We start from the raw sequence: 17,271 nt of genomic DNA, 5'->3' as shown, positions 1-17,271 counted from the left end.
TTCCATGTCGGGAAATACCTTTGATGAAAGATTGTTTAAAACATTAATAGTTTAATGATTTCTAAGTAATAATGTCAGGGTTTTGGCTGAAAACTCCAGCACACTAAATGATGAAAATTATTCCTTATGGTTTTAGACGTAAACTTAGTTGAGGGGCTTTTTATAAGCACTTTGATTAACGAAAGTCCCGTCACCCCAAGGGAAAGCAGGAGGCCAGTCTGTACCTAGGGGTTCAGCGCTGTGTTGAAAGCAACATGAAAGCTGCCCCTAAAATGTGCTTTTGCTGCCTGAACTTTATTTAAAATAGACATTTTTGTTTAAAATGGTCCATGTCCACTGCTGTTGCACTGAAAGAAGATGTAGATGTTTGTGTCATTTTGGAGCGTCCTGTGTTTCTAGATTACTGGTAATAGGTCATCTCTGCCTTTAATTACAGCAGACAGCGAGCAGGCGGACATAGCGCGGATGCTGTATAAGGACACCTGTCACGAGGTACCACCCCCTCCTTGTCATGAAGCACCTGCCACACTCCAGAGTGCCGCTCTTACACGCCTTTGACTTTGCTGTTTCCTTTCAATATAGTTTTATTTCCATGTTTGACATACATGGAAAATAATGCAAATAGAGGGGAAAATTTCTCCCAGAAATCCTAGGAGCTAGGTTTAGTTGTTAAGTAACTTCTACAAAAGAAGTTGGTTTCCTCTGCTGTAACTGCTCTCAAGGGCGTTGGTTCCATGAGGCAGGTGGGTGTGTGGCACTGGGCAGACACTCAATTAACTTTAGCCTCATGCTCATTTTTAAATTGAAGCATAGTTGACATACAGTGTTGTATTAGCGTCAGGGTTCCAGGTGCACCCATCACTCACCGCTCCTCTGGACAAGTGTAGTCCCTTCTGCACCAACAGCATCATTACGCTGTGACCGACTGCATCCCCTGCTCGTCCCTGGGACTTACTACCTTTATAACTGACAGTCCCCTTCACCCCCCACCCCCACCCCTCTGGCAACCACCAGTTTGTTCTCTGTGTTTGTGAGCTGCTTTTATTTGTGCTGTTTGGTTGGTTGGTTTTTCAGATTCTACGTATGAGTGGAATCAGATGGTATTTGTCTTTCCCTCACTGACTTATTTCACTCAGCGTAATACTCCCTAGCTCCATCCATGTCATTGCAGATGACAAGAGTTCGTGCATTTTGATGGCTGAGTAATACTCCATTGTTACATATATACACCACCTCTTCTTTATCCATTTATCAGTTGATGGACACTTGGGCTGCTTCCATAGTTTGGCTGTTGTAAATAACACAGCTGTAAACATCGGGGTGCATGTATCCCTTTGAATTAGTTTTTGTATCCTTTGGGTAAATACTTAGTAGTGCAATTGCTGGATCACAGGGCCGTTCTATTTTTAACTTTTTGAGGAACCCCCATGCTGTTTTCCCGAGTTTGCGTTCCCACCAACAGTGTAAGAGGGTTCCCCTTTCTCCACATCCTCACAACATTTGCTGTTCCCTGTCTTGTTAATTTTAGCCGTTCTGGCCAGCGTGACATTTTGATTTGTGATTGTGGTTTTGATTTGCATTTCCTGGATGGCGGGTGACGTGGGGCATCTTTTCATGTGTCTCTTCGCCATCCACATGTCTTTGGAGAAATGTCTGTTCGTGTTTTCTGTCTTTTTTTTAATAGGACTATTCATTTTTGGGGTGTTGAGTTTGAGAAGTTCTTTATAGATTTTGGATCCTAGCCCTTTATCTGTAGTGTCATTTGCATGTATCTTCTCCCATTCTGAAAGTTGCCTTTTAGTTTTGTTGTTACTTCTGCTTTTTATCTTGAAGTCCTAGTAGTTCATTTTTGCTTTTGTTTCCCTTGCCTCTGGAGACATACCAGGAAAGAAATTGCTATTGCCACTGTCAGAGAAATTACTGCCTGTGTTCTCTTTAGGATTTTTACGGTTTCAGGTGTCACAGTTAGGTCTTTGATCCATTTTGAATTTATTTTTGTGTATGGTGTAAGAAAATGGTCTAGTTTCATTCTTCTGCATGTGGCTGTCCAATGTTCCCAACACCGTTTGTTGAAGAGACTGTCTTTTTCCCATTGGCTATTCTTTCCTGCTTTGTTGAAGATTGGTTGACCACAGAGTTGAGGGTCCATTTCTGGTTCTCTGCTCTGTTCCACTGATACATGTGTCTGTTTCTGTGCCAGTGCCATATACTGTCTTGATGATTACAGCTTCGTAATACAGCTCCAAGTCCAGAATTGTTATGCTTCGAGCTTTTGTTCTTTTTCAAGATTGCTTGCCAATTCAGGGTCTTTTCTGGTTCCATACAAACTTTAGGATTGTTTGTTCCAGCTCTGTGAAAAATGCTATGGGTATTTTGATAGGGATTGCATTAAATGTGTAGATTGCTTTGGGTCGTATAGACATTTTCACAATATTTGTTCTCCCAGTGCATGAACATGGAATGCCTTTCCATTTCTTTGTGTCATCTTTGATTTCTCTGATCAGTGTTTTATAGTTTTCAGAGCGTATAGGTCTTCCACCTGTTTGGTCAGGCTTATTCCTGGATATCTTAACTGTTTTTGGTGTAATTGTGAATGGGATCGATTCCTTAATTTCTCTTTCTTCTGCTTCATTATTGGTGTATAGATATGCGACAGATTTCTGCACATTGATGTTGTAACCTGTGACTTTACTGAATTCGTGTATCTGTTCTAGCAGTTTTGGGTGGAATCTTTCCAGTTTTCTATACAGGCTATCATGTCATCTGCAAATAGTGAAAATTTTGACTTCTTCCTTGCCGATTTGGATGACTTTTCTTTCTTTTCTTCTTTTTCTTAAAAGATTTTATTCATTTATTTGAGAGACAGAGATAGCAAGAGAGAGCGCAAACAGAGAGGAGAGGGAGAAGCAGACTCCCCGCTGCGCAAGGAGCTCCCAGGGCCCTGGGATCATGACCTGAGCCGAAGGCAGGTGCTTCACTGACTGAGCCACCCAGCGCCGCTGGATGACTTTTATTTCTTTCTGTTGTCTGATTGCTGAGGCCAAGACTTCAGTGCTGTGTTCTATAACAGTGGTGAGAGCAGACATCCCTGTCGTGTTCCTGACCATACAGGAAAAGCTCTCAAGTTTTTCCCCATGAAGATGCTGTGGGATTTTCATAGATGGCTTTCATTGTATATTGAGGTATATTCCCTCTGTACCTACTTTGTTGAGGGTTGATGTACTGTGTACATCATGAATGATGTTGTACTTTGTCAGATGCTGTGTTTGCATCTACTGAAATCATCATGTGGTTTTTATCCTTTTATTAGTGTCGTAAATTATGTTGATTGATTTGTGAATATTGAACCATGCTTGCAGCCCAGGAACAAATCCCACTTGATTGTAGTGAATGATTTTTTTTAATGTATTGTTGGATTCAGTTTGCTAACATTTTATTAAGAATCTCTGTATCCGTGTTCATTAGGGATATTGGCCTGAAGTTCTCTTTTTTAGTGGAGTCTTTATCTGCTTTTGGTATCAGGGTAGTAATGGCCTCATAGAATGAGCTTGGAAGTTTTCCTTCATTTTCTGTTGTTTGGAATAGTTTGAGAAGAATAGTACACCACATCTTCTTTATCCACTCATCAGTTGATGGGCACTCGGGCTGCTTCCATATCTTGGCTATTGTAGATATGCTGCTATAAACGTGGGGGAGCACGTATCTCTTGGAGTTAGTGATTTCATTTCCTTTGGACAGATACTCAGCAGTGCAATTGCTGGGTTGTAGGGTAGCTCTATTTTTAACTTTTTGAGGAACCTCCATACTGGTTTCCATAGTGGCTGCACCAGTTTGCATTCCCACCAACAGTGTAAGAGGGTTCCCCTTTCTCCACATCCTCGCCAACACCTGTTATTTCTTGTGTTGTTGATTTTAGCCATTCTGACTGGTGTGAGGTGATATTGGGTTTTAATTTGCATTTCCCTGATGACAAGTGACGTTGAGCATCTCCTCATGTGTCTGTTGGCCATCTGGATGTCGTCTTTGGAAAAATGTCTGTTTAGTGCCTCTGCTCATTTTTTTTTTTTTTAAAGATTTTATTTATTTATTTGACAGAGATAGAGAGACAGCCAGCGAGAGAGGGAACACAAGCAGGGGGAGTGGGAGAGGAAGAAGCAGGCTCATAGCGGAGGAGCCTGATGTGGGGCTCGATCCCATAACGCCGGGATCATGCCCTGAGCCGAAGGCAGACGCTTAACCGCTGTGCCACCCAGGTGCCCCGCCTCTGCTCATTTTTAATTGGATTTTTTTTTTGTTTGTTTGTTTTGCGGTGTGGTAGTTCTCTATATATTTTGGATATTAACCCCTTATTGAATTTATCATTTGCAGATGTCTTCCCCCTTCTTCATTAGGTTGCCTTTTCGTTTTGTTGATTGTTTCCTTCATTGTGCAGAAATGTTACCTCTTCGAATGAAAGATTCATGTTTGAGTTCCTATATAGGTTTCACAAGCAAAAAAAACCCAAACCACAAAGTTCATATTTATACAATAAATGAAATATGTAGTAGGGAAGATCCTTTTGATTTGACAAACTCACGTGAAACCATACTAATCTTGCAAAATTGTTTTAATTTATGTAAAAACTCGTTTCTTGATGTCAAGTTTGACCTCTGTTTTTTCTCTCATTCAGCAAATATTTATTGAGTGTCTGCTCTGTGCTGTGCAGTGTGTTAGGGATAAAATGGTGGTTCAGGTACTGCTTTCTGCTCATGGGGCTGTACTCTGAAGAAAACACTCAAAAAAGAAACAAAATACATTTCTTTGCAAGTCGTGAAGGAGTGTTAGGAAGGCAAACAAGGACTGAAGCAGAGAATGAGGAACGAGGCAGCGTAAGGGCTGCTGTTGGTGGTGGTACTGGGTATTTATGACAGGCAGGTCAGCAGGACCTGTCTGAGGACACAGCATTTCGTGTGAGTGCTGACCGGTGGGACAGCAGGGGCCAGGCTGGGAGTGGAGGTCAGACATGCAGATGGTGTGAACGGGAGAGTGGCTGCTTGCCCAGGATTTATTGAAAAATGAAATAGTTAAGCTAGGAGGAAAATTCAAGACTGATGATGCACATGAGAGAAAATGTTCGTCAGTTTACACAATGTGTTTTATATGGTTGAATGCTCATGTTTTATGGAGGCTAAAATAGTTGCTTTTCTTTTCTAGCTGGATGAACTACAGCTTTGCAAGAACTGCTTCTATTTGTCAAATGCTCGTCCTGACAATTGGTTCTGCTATCCTTGTGTATGTGAAATTTTGTGGTTTTGTTTTTTACCTCTTAAGTGTGTGATATGCTATTCTAAGGAAGTTTATTTCCAGTTTGCTCGAGGGTTACAATCCTTCCGAGATATTTTTCTTTGTATCATAGTATATATGATTTTAATGAGCATAAAACCTGAAACACAGGGTTAACAACTTGGCATCTTTATCCATTTCTGACTTTAAAATGAGGAACTTAAGAATAAACTCTGGGTTCCTTACTATATTACGGAGTGAATTTCTGCCTTTCCCCTCATTCTTGCACAAGAAGTGTAAGGCTTTGTGTGTGCTGGTAGCTGTGTGCTACCCCCGGGATGGCACGATTGCAGGAGGGTGCTCAGTCCCCATGATTGGAGGGCAGCACGCAGACCCTGGGCGTGAGAGGCTGCTTCTCCAGGACGTCACTGTGCTTCCAGGCACTTGGGCGCCTCTGTGATTCGGTCAGCCTGGAGCAGGGCCTCACACTTCCCTTCCTAACCGGCTCCCAGCTGTTGGTCTGCATCTCCCAAATCAGTGAGGACACGGTGTCACCACTGGTACTCACAGGCCTCGGCCGGCCGCGGGGACTGCCTTGTCCCTAAGTGCTGCAGGCTCTCTCTTCTGAGAGCTGAGAGTCCATATCGCTGCTTTTATGCAGATTGTAATTTCTTGGTATATTTCTCGAAGGCAGAATCAATCTGAGAAAAAGTTCTATGGGTTCAGGAGTTAAAAAAATATTCTTGACATAATGGACTGTGCTTACTAGGTTGTTCATTATTAATGATGTGCTTGTATTTAATACTTTAAAAATAACGTGACATGGTAAAACATTTTATTTCCAGATACCTAATCATGAACTCGTTTGGGCTAAAATGAAAGGCTTTGGCTTCTGGCCCGCCAAAGTGCTGCAGAAGGAGGACAACCAGGTGGACGTCCGCTTCTTCGGCCACCATCACCAGAGGTGAGCACGGCCCTGCCGTGAGCGCTGACCTCCCAGCGACCCTGGTGCCCACTGGGTGGTCCTCGGTGTTCAGAGGACAGCCTGGAACTTGCTCTAATTTGGAGAAACAAATCACACGTCGCCTTTTTTTTTTTTTCCACTTATTATCCATCGATTTATTTATGTTAATTATCTTTTCCTTTTTTGAGAATTTGATAGAATACATAAGTACAGGGGGAAAAAGGTAATAAAACCTATTACCCGGAATAGGAAATCACTAATACTTTGTTGTTTTTACCTTCTGTTTTTTTTGGTTTTGGTTGTTTTGGCTTGTAAAGTGTTTATTGAGTTCTGGTGGGTCAGCACGTACTTGACAGTGACTTCCAGAAATGGTACTGGTGGCTTCAGTGCTGTCGCGGTGGGACTCGGGGTGGGGGTGGGGCAGGGGTTTAGGAGGACTCCCAGGGTGTGGCCGCTCTGCACTTTGAGATGACAGGATGTGGTCTCAGTCGTCTTCTGAAAGCTGGGTTCTGAGCCACACACGAGAGTCCTTGACTCGGAGGCATGAGGCCATGTCGATGCTGTGCTCTAAGAACGTGTGCTCAGACTCACACACGTGTCGCTCCCAGACCTTGTCTCCAGCGTAGATGTGGAGGCTCCTGTTGCTGGGGGGATGTGTATGGCGAAGTCTAAAAGTTTACATTTTTATCATGTAAGAATACGTGTATCCCAGCAGTAGAAACTGTTTTTGTTACTATAAACTTTTGCACATTATTTCATACAAAGAATGTGAACTATGCTATGAAATCCTAGCTGCCTCCTTCATTGTGATGTCAAGGCCTTAACGTTTACTGAGCAGTGAAGTATCGTTCTGAGTGTCACTGTCACTAGTAGGGCTGACTGGACGCTGACGAGGGTTCCCAGACACGGCAGCCACAGGGAAGGCACCGCGTCCGCGACATGGTCTGAAGGCCTTTGCGAGTCTGTGCAGTGCCCTCCGTGTGCCTGAGACGCGGGGTTTGTGCAGTTGTCCCGCTGTGAGAATCTACACAGCAAAGGCCTGCATTCCTCTCCATAGACTTCATTTAATTTAAATAGAAGTTTAGTGGCAAGAATTTTTTTTTTTTTTTAAAGATTTTATTTATTTATTTATTCAACAGAGATAGAGACAGCCAGCGAGAGAGGGAACACAAGCAGGGGGAGTGGGAGAGGAAGAAGCAGGCTCCTAGCGGAGGAGCCTGATGTGGGGCTCGATCCCGTAACGCCGGGATCACGCCCTGAGCCGAAGGCAGACGCTTAACCGCTGTGCCACCCAGGCGCCCCAATGTGGCAAGAATTTTTAATGGAGCTTAAAGAATTTAAAAAATTAAAAAATGAACAAGCAAAAAAAAAAAAAGAAAGAAAAAAAGTTAGTGGCAAGAAACCTGTGACTAATTTCCAAAAAAGTAGTTTTGTTCCTTCACAGACAGACGCGTGCTTAGCGGACACTGTCGGGGCAGGAGACATAAGTCATGCCGCCATTCGGTGCAAAGTGAACGTTTGAGCTGTGATGGTTTTAATGTTCTCAGCACGTCACGCCCGGCGCTGGCCGTCAGCTGTCAGAACAGGCAGCAGGCGGCGCACAGGAGGCAGGGACGCTGAGGACCGTGTCTGCGGCTCCACTCCTGTCCTCCCGTCCCTTACCCGTTGTCTCGTCCCTCGCCCGCGGTGAGGGCTTCAGTAAGACCCGTCTCAAAAGAGTTTTTGTAAGGGTTAATGAAATCTTTATACACAGTGACCTGAGCCGAGTGTGTGGTACGCAGCAGGGGTGTCATAAAGGGCCACGTTTCGGCAGATATCCACGTGACCCAAGAATTCAGGCCTTTTGTAAAATTCTCGACCTGTTTAGTGCCTTTCACAGGTTTTCGTGCGTGTTCAGACAGCCTCACAGTATCTTCAACCACAAATGGTATTTTTATGTCGTTTAGTATATTCAGATATTTTAAAAGAATATGTGAGCTAATCTACTTGGATTCTGAAGAGAGAATTACAATATAACATTACATTTCCAGAGGTTTTTTTCTCCTTAAATTTATTATTTCCTGGAAGATTTAATCGAGGCTGTTCTGGACAGACGGGACTCTGAGGGCTTTATCATAGAAAATACAGTTGACCCTCGAACAAGCGTGAGGTTGGGGCACCAAGCCCCCCACAGTCAGAAATTCACAGCTAACTGTTGACTCCCCCAGAAACTCACTGAGAACAGCCTTTCTGACAACATGCTTGGTATGTTACGCATATTGCACGCTGTTCTTGTGTGTGAGGGGCCGTGCACGGGACAGACCCGTGCTGCCCACAACTCAGCGGTCGAAGGTCAGCAGCCTCACGATAAACCCAGAATCCTTCTCCTTTTCTGCTCCTCACTACCATGTGCCCAACACGACCATAAAGTAAAGGGCAAGGACGGATCTTAAAAGTTACACTGTATCTTATTAGAATACTTGATTTATCAAAAAACGAACCTTATGCAATTAAAATCACGAGTTTTAATGAAGCAGCATGTTACACACCAAGAGAAGATGGCTAATAAGGGCCTGAGCTGCAAATTCTCATTCATGTAATTTTACGACAGTAACAGTTTTTAAGTGACCATCTTGGTGGTGCTGGTACATTCGCACTGTTACTCAGCGTCACTGCTCATAAGTACTTTTGCCAGTTCATCCTATCTTCATCCATAGGTGGGAGAAAGCGATCTTATACAAGAAAATGGTCTTGGACTCGAGCCTTCTGTATGCCCCGTACAGAACGCGCTGCCCCCCAGACCCCGAGCAAACGGTCGCACTCCGGGAGGAAAGGCAGCTGCATGGGGGCGGTTCTTGTAGGGTGTACAGGGTTTGCCTTCTCGAGGAGGGAGTAGCGGGAGAGGGCTGACTCTGCTGCAGGGGTGGGGGCCGGCAGGGAGGCACAGGCAGGAGGAAGCACGGCACCGCGAGTCCATTTGCCAACGGCTCACCGAGCCGTCTGAGAATGTGTGTACTCGGAGCATTCAGGACCGACAGTGTGTAGACACCTCTTCTTACCAGGCTTACCTCACATTGTAGGGTGTTTTTGTAGACCGTATTGCCCAACCTGTGGTGCTGTTCCAAGGTGGACCATGACTGCCTCCAGTCAGGGAGGAGATTCCAGGAGAACGGGAACCGTGTGAACCGCCCTGAGACGGTTAGGCCTCATGTGAAGAACAGATGTGAATCAATTTTATTATATCCAAGGGATAAATAGATAATTTAAGGAGAAAAAAATACTCTCACAGGCCACAGATCATCCCAGGCAGTCGGGACTGCTAACGACAGAAATCAGTCTCGAAAACCTGCTTTTAAAAAGTGAAACAACTGACTGACTGGCCGTGGCTGACGGTAGGCACTCAGTGGACAGTGTTGACTTCAAGAGGAAAGACTGAGCTAACTCAAATCACATGGCAAGGGGCTCTTCCACGAGCCACCTTCATCTGTGGGCTTTGTATTCGAGTTTGGAGTTTTTAAACTGTCCTCTACTTTGGGGGTTTCTAATGAAGCACGTACGTCAGGGGAGACACTGTGGACGGAGTATTTAAAAACATGTACGTGTTCCAGTTTCCCAGTTCCAGCTGTCAGGGTGTAACGTTACGACCTGTCTTCGTAGTGTGAAGCAGATAGCTTGTGCCGCAAGGGGGAAGCCTGTATTCGTTGATTCCCTCGATCCGTTCGGTCCTCAGGCAGGGGTCTCCGACCCGGTACTAGGCCAGCGGTCCAGGCTGACCGCGTGCAGGTACACGGAAGACTGAGAAGAGTAACCCTTTGTGTTTGAGGTGCTGTTTCCCCCCTTGTCCTTGATGCTGTAGGGACAGTGTCGTGCACCTTGCCGTGTTCTGTCCCGTTTGTGCCGTTCCCTCTGCTGGGCATTTCTCCCCTCCTGAGGCCGCACGTCCTTCGAGATCCAGCCCCGCTGCAGCCCTGTTCCTCCCTGGACCACCCCCGAGTCCCCCTGGCTACACCCCACGTCGCGCTGTCCTCACTCCTCAGTTCGGACACACTCCTTTCCTGGCAGAGGTTGCGTGTGGAACAGCGCCGCCCCGTCCCGCCCCGAGTTACCAGCTCAGTCCGTCCGGGCAGCAGCTCCCGCTGCTGGGGAGGGAGGGTCACGCGGTCAGGCCCCGCTTATCGTGGAGTGTGTCGTGGTGCCCTCAGTGGGCACACGGGGAGTCCCGTCAAGCTCTGAGGCCCAGGAACATGTTTTTGAGTTTTTAGGCTTCTCCCCAGAAGACCTGCACAGAGTTCTGCATCCAGTAATTTTGGATCAGTATTACACATAACTCAGAGACACTTAACTTTCCTGAGTTCTGGGCTGCTGAACGATACAGACGCTTCTTCCTGAGTCCTCGTTTGTGTAGTGAACACGGATGTGCTAGAAACGCCACATAGTGGGGGGCAGTGTTGTATGTGCCATGTGTGGACACTCACGATCCCGGTTCTCGTCTGCCCAGAGCCAGGGTGGGGGCTTCCCCGGCAGGCAGGAGCTGTGACACGCCGGCCTGCTGCAAGAAGCAGTGGGAGCCGTCCCGCTCTGAGGATGTTCTCACCTGCCTCCTCCTCCGTGACAGTCTGCATGGCCGCCATCACCCACGGCTTCAGGGCGTGCAGTCGCCCCAGGCCCTCCCTGGCACTGGGTAAGTGTACTGGCGTTCTGGAAGTTTCTAACTGTGCCTCTGGTGTTACTTGAAGGGCCTGGATCCCGTCTGAAAACATACAGGACATCACGGTGAACGTTCACCGACTGCACGTGAAGCGCAGCATGGGCTGGAAGAAGGCTTGCGACGAGCTGGAGCTGCATCAGCGCTTCCTTCGTGAAGGAAGGTTCTGGAAGTCCAAGAATGAGGACCGAGGGGAGGAGGAGGCAGAGTCCAGCATCTCGTCCACCAGTAACGAGCAGGTGGGTGTCCCCGCAAGAGGCTGCCTGTCAGTCAGTGTGGATGGGAGCACGGTTAGCGCGCACGGTGCACCTTCCCTCTGTACAGACATCGGTCGAGCGCTCTGCCAGGGGAGTCGCTGAAACTGACAGGCCGCCGGTGGCCCAGGCAGTGCGGGAACCCGCCAGCTCCCACCGCCCGCCCCTGTGCAGGAGCTCCGTGTGCGGGGACCGCGTGGATTTGAGGGAAAGGATGCGAAAGGGAGCGGGTTACTCACTTCTCACCTGAGGGCCCATGGCCAGTGTTTTGTACCGTCTGCACTAATGTGCCGTTCCTTTTATGATCCCGTAGCTAAAGGTCACTCAAGAACCAAGAGCAAAGAAAGGACGACGTAATCAAAGTGTGGAACCCAAAAAAGAAGTAAGTTGCCCGCGTTGCCGTGTCCGGGTGGCATTGCCCTAGGACATGCTTCCCACACCAGTCACGACGGTTAGCTCCGGTCCTGCTCGTGAAAACTGCCGTCAGGGACCCTGTCTTGTGCCCACCCATGTCGCTAGAAGAGCGCACACACCCAGTCTGCGTCTGAGCTTTGATATTTACTCAGCATTATTGAGAACAAAGCATTTATCCAATCCTTCAGTTAAATCAACGTTGAGAAACTGGAGGGAAGTATAAGCTCAGCCTTTGAAAAATATATATTCATGCTCTAAAACCACGGGTCACTCGTGACACAATTGCAAAGGCTTACTGTGGGAGACGTGGGTTAGAATTTTAGGGTATCTGTTCATCTAATCCACAGTAGTGACTCTAAATTGGTAACAGTTTTATATTTTATATGATACTTTTGTTTATCTGAGAAGCAAAGACCATAGTGTTCATTTGAAACAAAATTATAAATGAAGTTCCTATTTGAAATTATCACGGCTATTAATTGCCTAGAAAGTTTGGGGTTTTTTTTATTGGTTTATTTGTGGTAAAGTACACAGAATTTACCGTCTTGGTCACATGGGTTGTAGTGGGTAGTAGTTCGTCAGCACAGGTGTCGTCTGACCGACCTTGTTCTCAAACCCGTGGACGACCTGGCAGCCTCGGGTCCCATCTACGCCCTGTCCTTGCTCTGCAGGAACCAGAGCCGGAAACGGAAGCCGTGAGTTCCAGCCAGGAGATCCCCACGATGCCTCAGCCAATCGAAAAGGTTTCCGTGTCCACTCAGACCAAGAAGTTAAGTGCCTCTTCCCCGCGAATGCTGCATCGGAGCACGCAGACCACCAGCGACGGGGTGTGCCAGAGCATGTGCCACGACAAGTACACCAAGATTTTCAACGACTTCAAAGACCGAATGAAGTCTGACCACAAGCGAGAAACAGAAAGAGTTGTGCGGGAAGCTCTGGAAAAGGTAGAGCCGCCCTCCCAAGGACCCCGAGCAGGACAGGAGTTCTCTGATAGCGGGTAGCAGTGCTCACGGGAACATCATAAAACACCTTTTATACGTCTTAGTTAATAATAATACTTGTTTTCCTTCATGTGAGACACGTACAGCTCGAGATAAAGGGAAGGGGTTCACCCCTAAGTGGAAAGCGTGAAGCAGGTTCTTCCGGGGGCGGGTCCGTGTGCATCGAGGGCGGACGGGTTATGGAGTACGGTTTTCATTGCAGCTGCGCTCCGAAATGGAAGAAGAGAAGCGACAAGCTGTAAGTAAAGCTGTAGCCAATATGCAGGGCGAGATGGACAGAAAATGTAAGCAAGTAAAGGAAAAGTGTAAAGAGGAATTTGTAGAAGAAATCAAGAAGCTAGCAACACAGCACAAACAACTGATTTCTCAGACCAAGAAGAAGCAGTGGGTAAGTCTCCGTATGTATCAGTCTGATTCGTGCACGTCCCCCCCCTGCCCCCGCAGCGTGCAGACAGTGAAACGCTGTGAGATGAAAATCAGCTCAGAAAGACCTTGTGGAGTATGGCCGGGTGATACGTGAAGTAAGATCAGATGTGAAATGATCAGCTTAGAGTTTTAACATTTTTACTAACAGTCCTCATCTGTGAACTCCGCGTCCCGCGTTTCTGAGGATTGGTCAGGATATTGTCTCACGCGTGTGGACCTTCAGTACATACTTGGTGCATCTGAGGGACAGCTGTGCGCGTCCTGTGCCCTGACGTTTGCCTGCTCACTCCTGACGATGATGGCTCAGTCCTGAAACGCTGAGTGTCCACATGACAACACTGGATTGTCAGATTTTGCGGCATAACATTTATATATTAGATTCTTTTCACTCGGTTTACTTTTGGATGGTGACATCTCACTGGCCCCAACCTCATCTTAGAATCTGACACACGGTTCCTTTTTCGCGGTATTTTGTTTGTGACTCTTCCCCTGGATGGGGAGCTCTGAGCACACCTGTCCTCCCATCTCAGCTAACTGTTGGGGAGAACGTTTTGCTTCCCAAAACTCATAACTTGGTCTTTTAATGTTAATGAATTACTACAACAAGTTTTGTGGTTCTTCATGGGACCCAGACTACATTTTCTGAAGAGGGTCTTTCCATGTCCAGGAAATATTCCCTCAGGAAAGTGAACCTTATAAATACTGTGATAAAGAAAGGAAAAGGGAACTTAGCATATAATTCAGAACATGTTAGGAAAAGCAGATGAGTAAGGAAATAAATATCACCCGATGGGAATGAAGGTTTGCTCAAGATAATCAGTAGCACAAGCCCCAGCACCGTGTCTGTAGTTCTGTCTTCACACAAAGACGAGAGAAAGCTAGAAAGCGGGCGCTAGACTTAAGGGAAGAAACCCCTGTAAGTTTACTAAAGAATCGAAGAAGTGGGACGAGGCGGCTGTCGCAGGGAACGAGAACACTGCTGCTTTAGCGTTTCCCAGCTGTGCGGCCGCCGAAGCCGAGCTGGCAGACCTGATGCCACCTGTCAGCGCTGCCCTCCCTCTGCGCGTCTCGGCCCGTCACAACCGCGGGGTTTCCCTCTCCACCGGGTATGTGTACAAACCGCACCCTCTTTGTCCACTCATCCGCCGACGGACGCTCCGGTTGTGTGCTCTGGTGAATATGCGGGGGTGAACGTGGGGTGCCCATTATCTTTTCCGTGTCCTCGTTTCATTTCCTTTGAACACATACCCAGCAGTGGAATTACTCTCTTGGTCACTTTTTGAGGAAGCTCCATACTGGTTTCCACAGTGGCTGCACCAGTTTGCGTTCCCACCAACAGTGCACAGGGTTCCCCTCTCTCCGCGTCCTCGCCAGCTCCTGTCTTTTCCTGTGTTGTTGATTTTGGCTGCTCTGACAGGTGTGAGGTGATCTCATTGTGGTTTGATTTGCATTTCCCTGATGACGAGTGAGGTTGAGCCTCTTTTCATGATTCTGGATGTCGTCTTTGGAGAAAGATCTATGCAGGCCCTTTGCACATTTTTAGAATCAGGTGGTTTTTTTCTGTTGAGTTGTAGGAATTGTTTATTTGGGACGTGAACCACTTATATCAGATACAGGATTTGCAAGTATTTTCTCCCATTACCTAGGTTGCCTTTTCGTTTTATTATTTCCTTTGCTGTGCAGAAGCTGTTAGTTCTACGATATGGTCCCACTTGTATATTTTTGCTGTTGTTGCTTTTGCTTTTGGTGTCACATCCAGAAAATCATTGCCAAGAGTGATGTGAAGGAATCTACTGCTTATTTTCTTCTAGAAGTTTATGTTTTCAGGTCTTACATTCCATTCGAGTTAACTTTAGTCTGGTCAGAGTTAACTATAGTGAAAGTAGTCTGATTTCATTCTGCTGAATGTGGCTGCCCGGTTTTCCCACTGCCATTTATGGAGGAGACTGCCTTTTTCCCCATTCTGTATTCTTGCCTCCTTTGTTGTAAGTTAATTGACCATATACATGTGGGTTCATTTCTGGGTTCTGTTCTATTCCCTTGATCTATGCACCTGTTTTTCTTTTTCTTTCTTTCTTTCTTTCTTTTTTTTTTTTTTACCAGTACTGAACTGCTTTCCATTTACCCATTTTTTTAGATGAGAAATTTGAAGCTTATGAGATTAAACAGAGTGTCTAAAAACACTCTGCTTGTCATGTCATTTCTAGTACACTGGTAAAAGGTTTTAAACTGTTCTTACAATCACGTCTTAGGAAAGTACTGCGGTGTGGCAGGTGCCGGAAAATGGATGTTACGACGAGCTACAACTGAGGAACAGTAGGGATGGTAACCCCTTGAAATATATCCATGTGAGTAAATGTCAGGATACTTGAGAGAAAGGGTGGTGCTGCTTAAAATACTGTTTAAAAATGAGGAAGCTAAGTTAAAAACCTTGGTCCCAACTCATGACTAATTAGCACACGCCCAAGATTCAAACTCAGGACGCATTTCAGCTGTTTCCAACTTTACTGAAACTGCAGTAAGATTACAAGAAATCTCAGAAGATTCATTTTGGTAAGAAAGCACAGCATACCCAGAGAAGAAGAAAATTAGCAGGTAGGATGTTAGTACCATCTGTAGGCTGTTCTCTCTGGTCCCACCCCAGGACTCCCAAGTCCGCATGCGCTGTCCTGCCTGCCTGGCCCGTGCCCGAGTGCTGAAGGATAGCCGGGCGCAGCGTCCTCTCCTTGCTGGTGCCTGCACCCTCACCACGGCTGTCTGGGATCCCACCTTTATTTTCCAACTCAGCTTGGGACTGTCGTGTGTACTTTGTCCATGTCCAGACAGTCCACAATACATGGATTCTTCACCTGTGTGTAGACCCGTTTTCAACCTCAATACTACTAACATTTGGACCACAAAGGTCCTGGGGGCGGGGCGGGCCACCCTGTATCCCTAGATGTCTCCGTCCCCGGGCACTGGTAACACCGCTTCTCCCTGCCACAGTTGTGACAGCCAGCGTATCTCCAGCTGTTGCCAAGTAAGAGGAAGGCTGAGAACTGAGCACTAGTTTTGGGTCGTAAGTGACCTTGTAACAGCACATCCAGCGGAGAGACCCAGGAGAGGTATGGGTGACTGATCGCCGTGGGTTTAAGAAAGAAAGGGCTGTTTCTTACATAGTTAGTGCAAGGAGGGGAAAATAAGGTGGAGACGGAGACAAACCCCAAGAGACTCTCAATCGTAGGAAACAAACTGAGGGCTGCTGGGGGGAAGGGGGCAGGTGATGTGACGAGCGCGGGGTGCCGTACGCCGCTGGTGAATCAGTGACTGCAGCTGAAGCTGTGATGCACGTGTGTTGGCTGAAAGGAAAGGGGAGAGAATAACTGGAATAGGGTTTAGGCGGTTTTCTCACAGAGACTGTGAAGGGCAGCAGGGTGGGGGTGGGGCTAAGGAGGAGTGAGGCTGCGTTTTTAAAATTGTGCTAAAATACACATAATAGTGGTGAAGCTGGTGAATTTTAAGTGAACACCTCAGTGGGATTAAGTACACTCATGTCGTCATGCAGCCGTCACAACCTTGCACATCTGAAGCCGTACCTGGTGCCCGCCACTCTGCTTGGTCCTTATGGCCGTGGCCGTTCTCAGTGTGTCTGGTGCGAACGTACGTATCTGTCTTTTTGCACCTGACCGTCTCACTCGGCACGATGCCCACGAGGTTCACCCAGGTTGTGGCAAACGGAAGATGTCCTTTAAGGCTGGATGATGCCCGCCTCCCGGAATGTGCTGTACCCCGCATGTGGTTACCCACGTGCTCGTCCATGGATACTTGGGTTGCCCCCGTGCGTTTGCTGTCGTGGCTGATGCTGGTACGAGCCTGGGCGGACAGAGCTCTTGCCGACCCTGCTTTCAGTGGTTTGGGGTTTGCACCCACAAGTGGAGTGTGGGGTCATACGGCCGTTCTATTTTTAGTTTTGTGGAGGACCCTCCGCACTGGTCTCCACGGTGGCTGCACCGGCTTGCGTCCCACCGGCAGCGCAGATTCCCCTTTCTCCGCATCCCCGCCAACACCTGTTGTGTCCCGTCTTTCTGGGTCTAGCCGTCTGACAGGTGTGAGGCGGTACCTCGTTGTGGTTTTGATTTGCATTTCCCTGGTGCTCAGTGGCCTTGAGCATCTGCTCGTGGGCTTGTTGGCCATTCTTGCGTGTTTGGAGACGTGTCTGTTCAACTTCTTTGCCCGTTCCTGAGTCAGGCTGTTTGATAGTGTCAGAAGTTTTGTATATATTCTGGA

General features: G+C 47.0%; 1 protein-coding gene across 15 annotated transcripts in view; it reads left to right on the top strand.

Moving 5' to 3' along the window:
* Positions 1–17,271, top strand: part of ZMYND11 (zinc finger MYND-type containing 11) — a 122,520-nt gene that overhangs the window by 98,531 nt on the left and 6,718 nt on the right. For 9 of the 15 annotated variants that reach the window (XM_040645485.1, XM_040645482.1, XM_040645495.1 and 6 more), the window contains 7 exons: positions 437–492; positions 5,194–5,271; positions 6,108–6,226; positions 10,942–11,149; positions 11,478–11,546; positions 12,250–12,522; positions 12,782–12,967. In XM_040645485.1, the coding sequence (XP_040501419.1) occupies positions 437–492; positions 5,194–5,271; positions 6,108–6,226; positions 10,942–11,149; positions 11,478–11,546; positions 12,250–12,522; positions 12,782–12,967 (989 nt within the window). The remainder of the gene's footprint in view (positions 1–436; positions 493–5,193; positions 5,272–6,107; positions 6,227–10,941; positions 11,150–11,477; positions 11,547–12,249; positions 12,523–12,781; positions 12,968–17,271) is intronic. The other 6 variants (XM_040645489.1, XM_040645487.1, XM_040645496.1 and 3 more) reach the window with 3 other exon arrangements.

Source organism: Ursus maritimus, unplaced genomic scaffold (assembly GCF_017311325.1).
Source record: "Ursus maritimus isolate PB19 unplaced genomic scaffold, ASM1731132v1 scaffold_31, whole genome shotgun sequence".
Classification (NCBI taxonomy): domain Eukaryota; kingdom Metazoa; phylum Chordata; class Mammalia; order Carnivora; family Ursidae; genus Ursus; species Ursus maritimus.
This window is presented reverse-complemented; position numbering and strand designations above follow the sequence as displayed.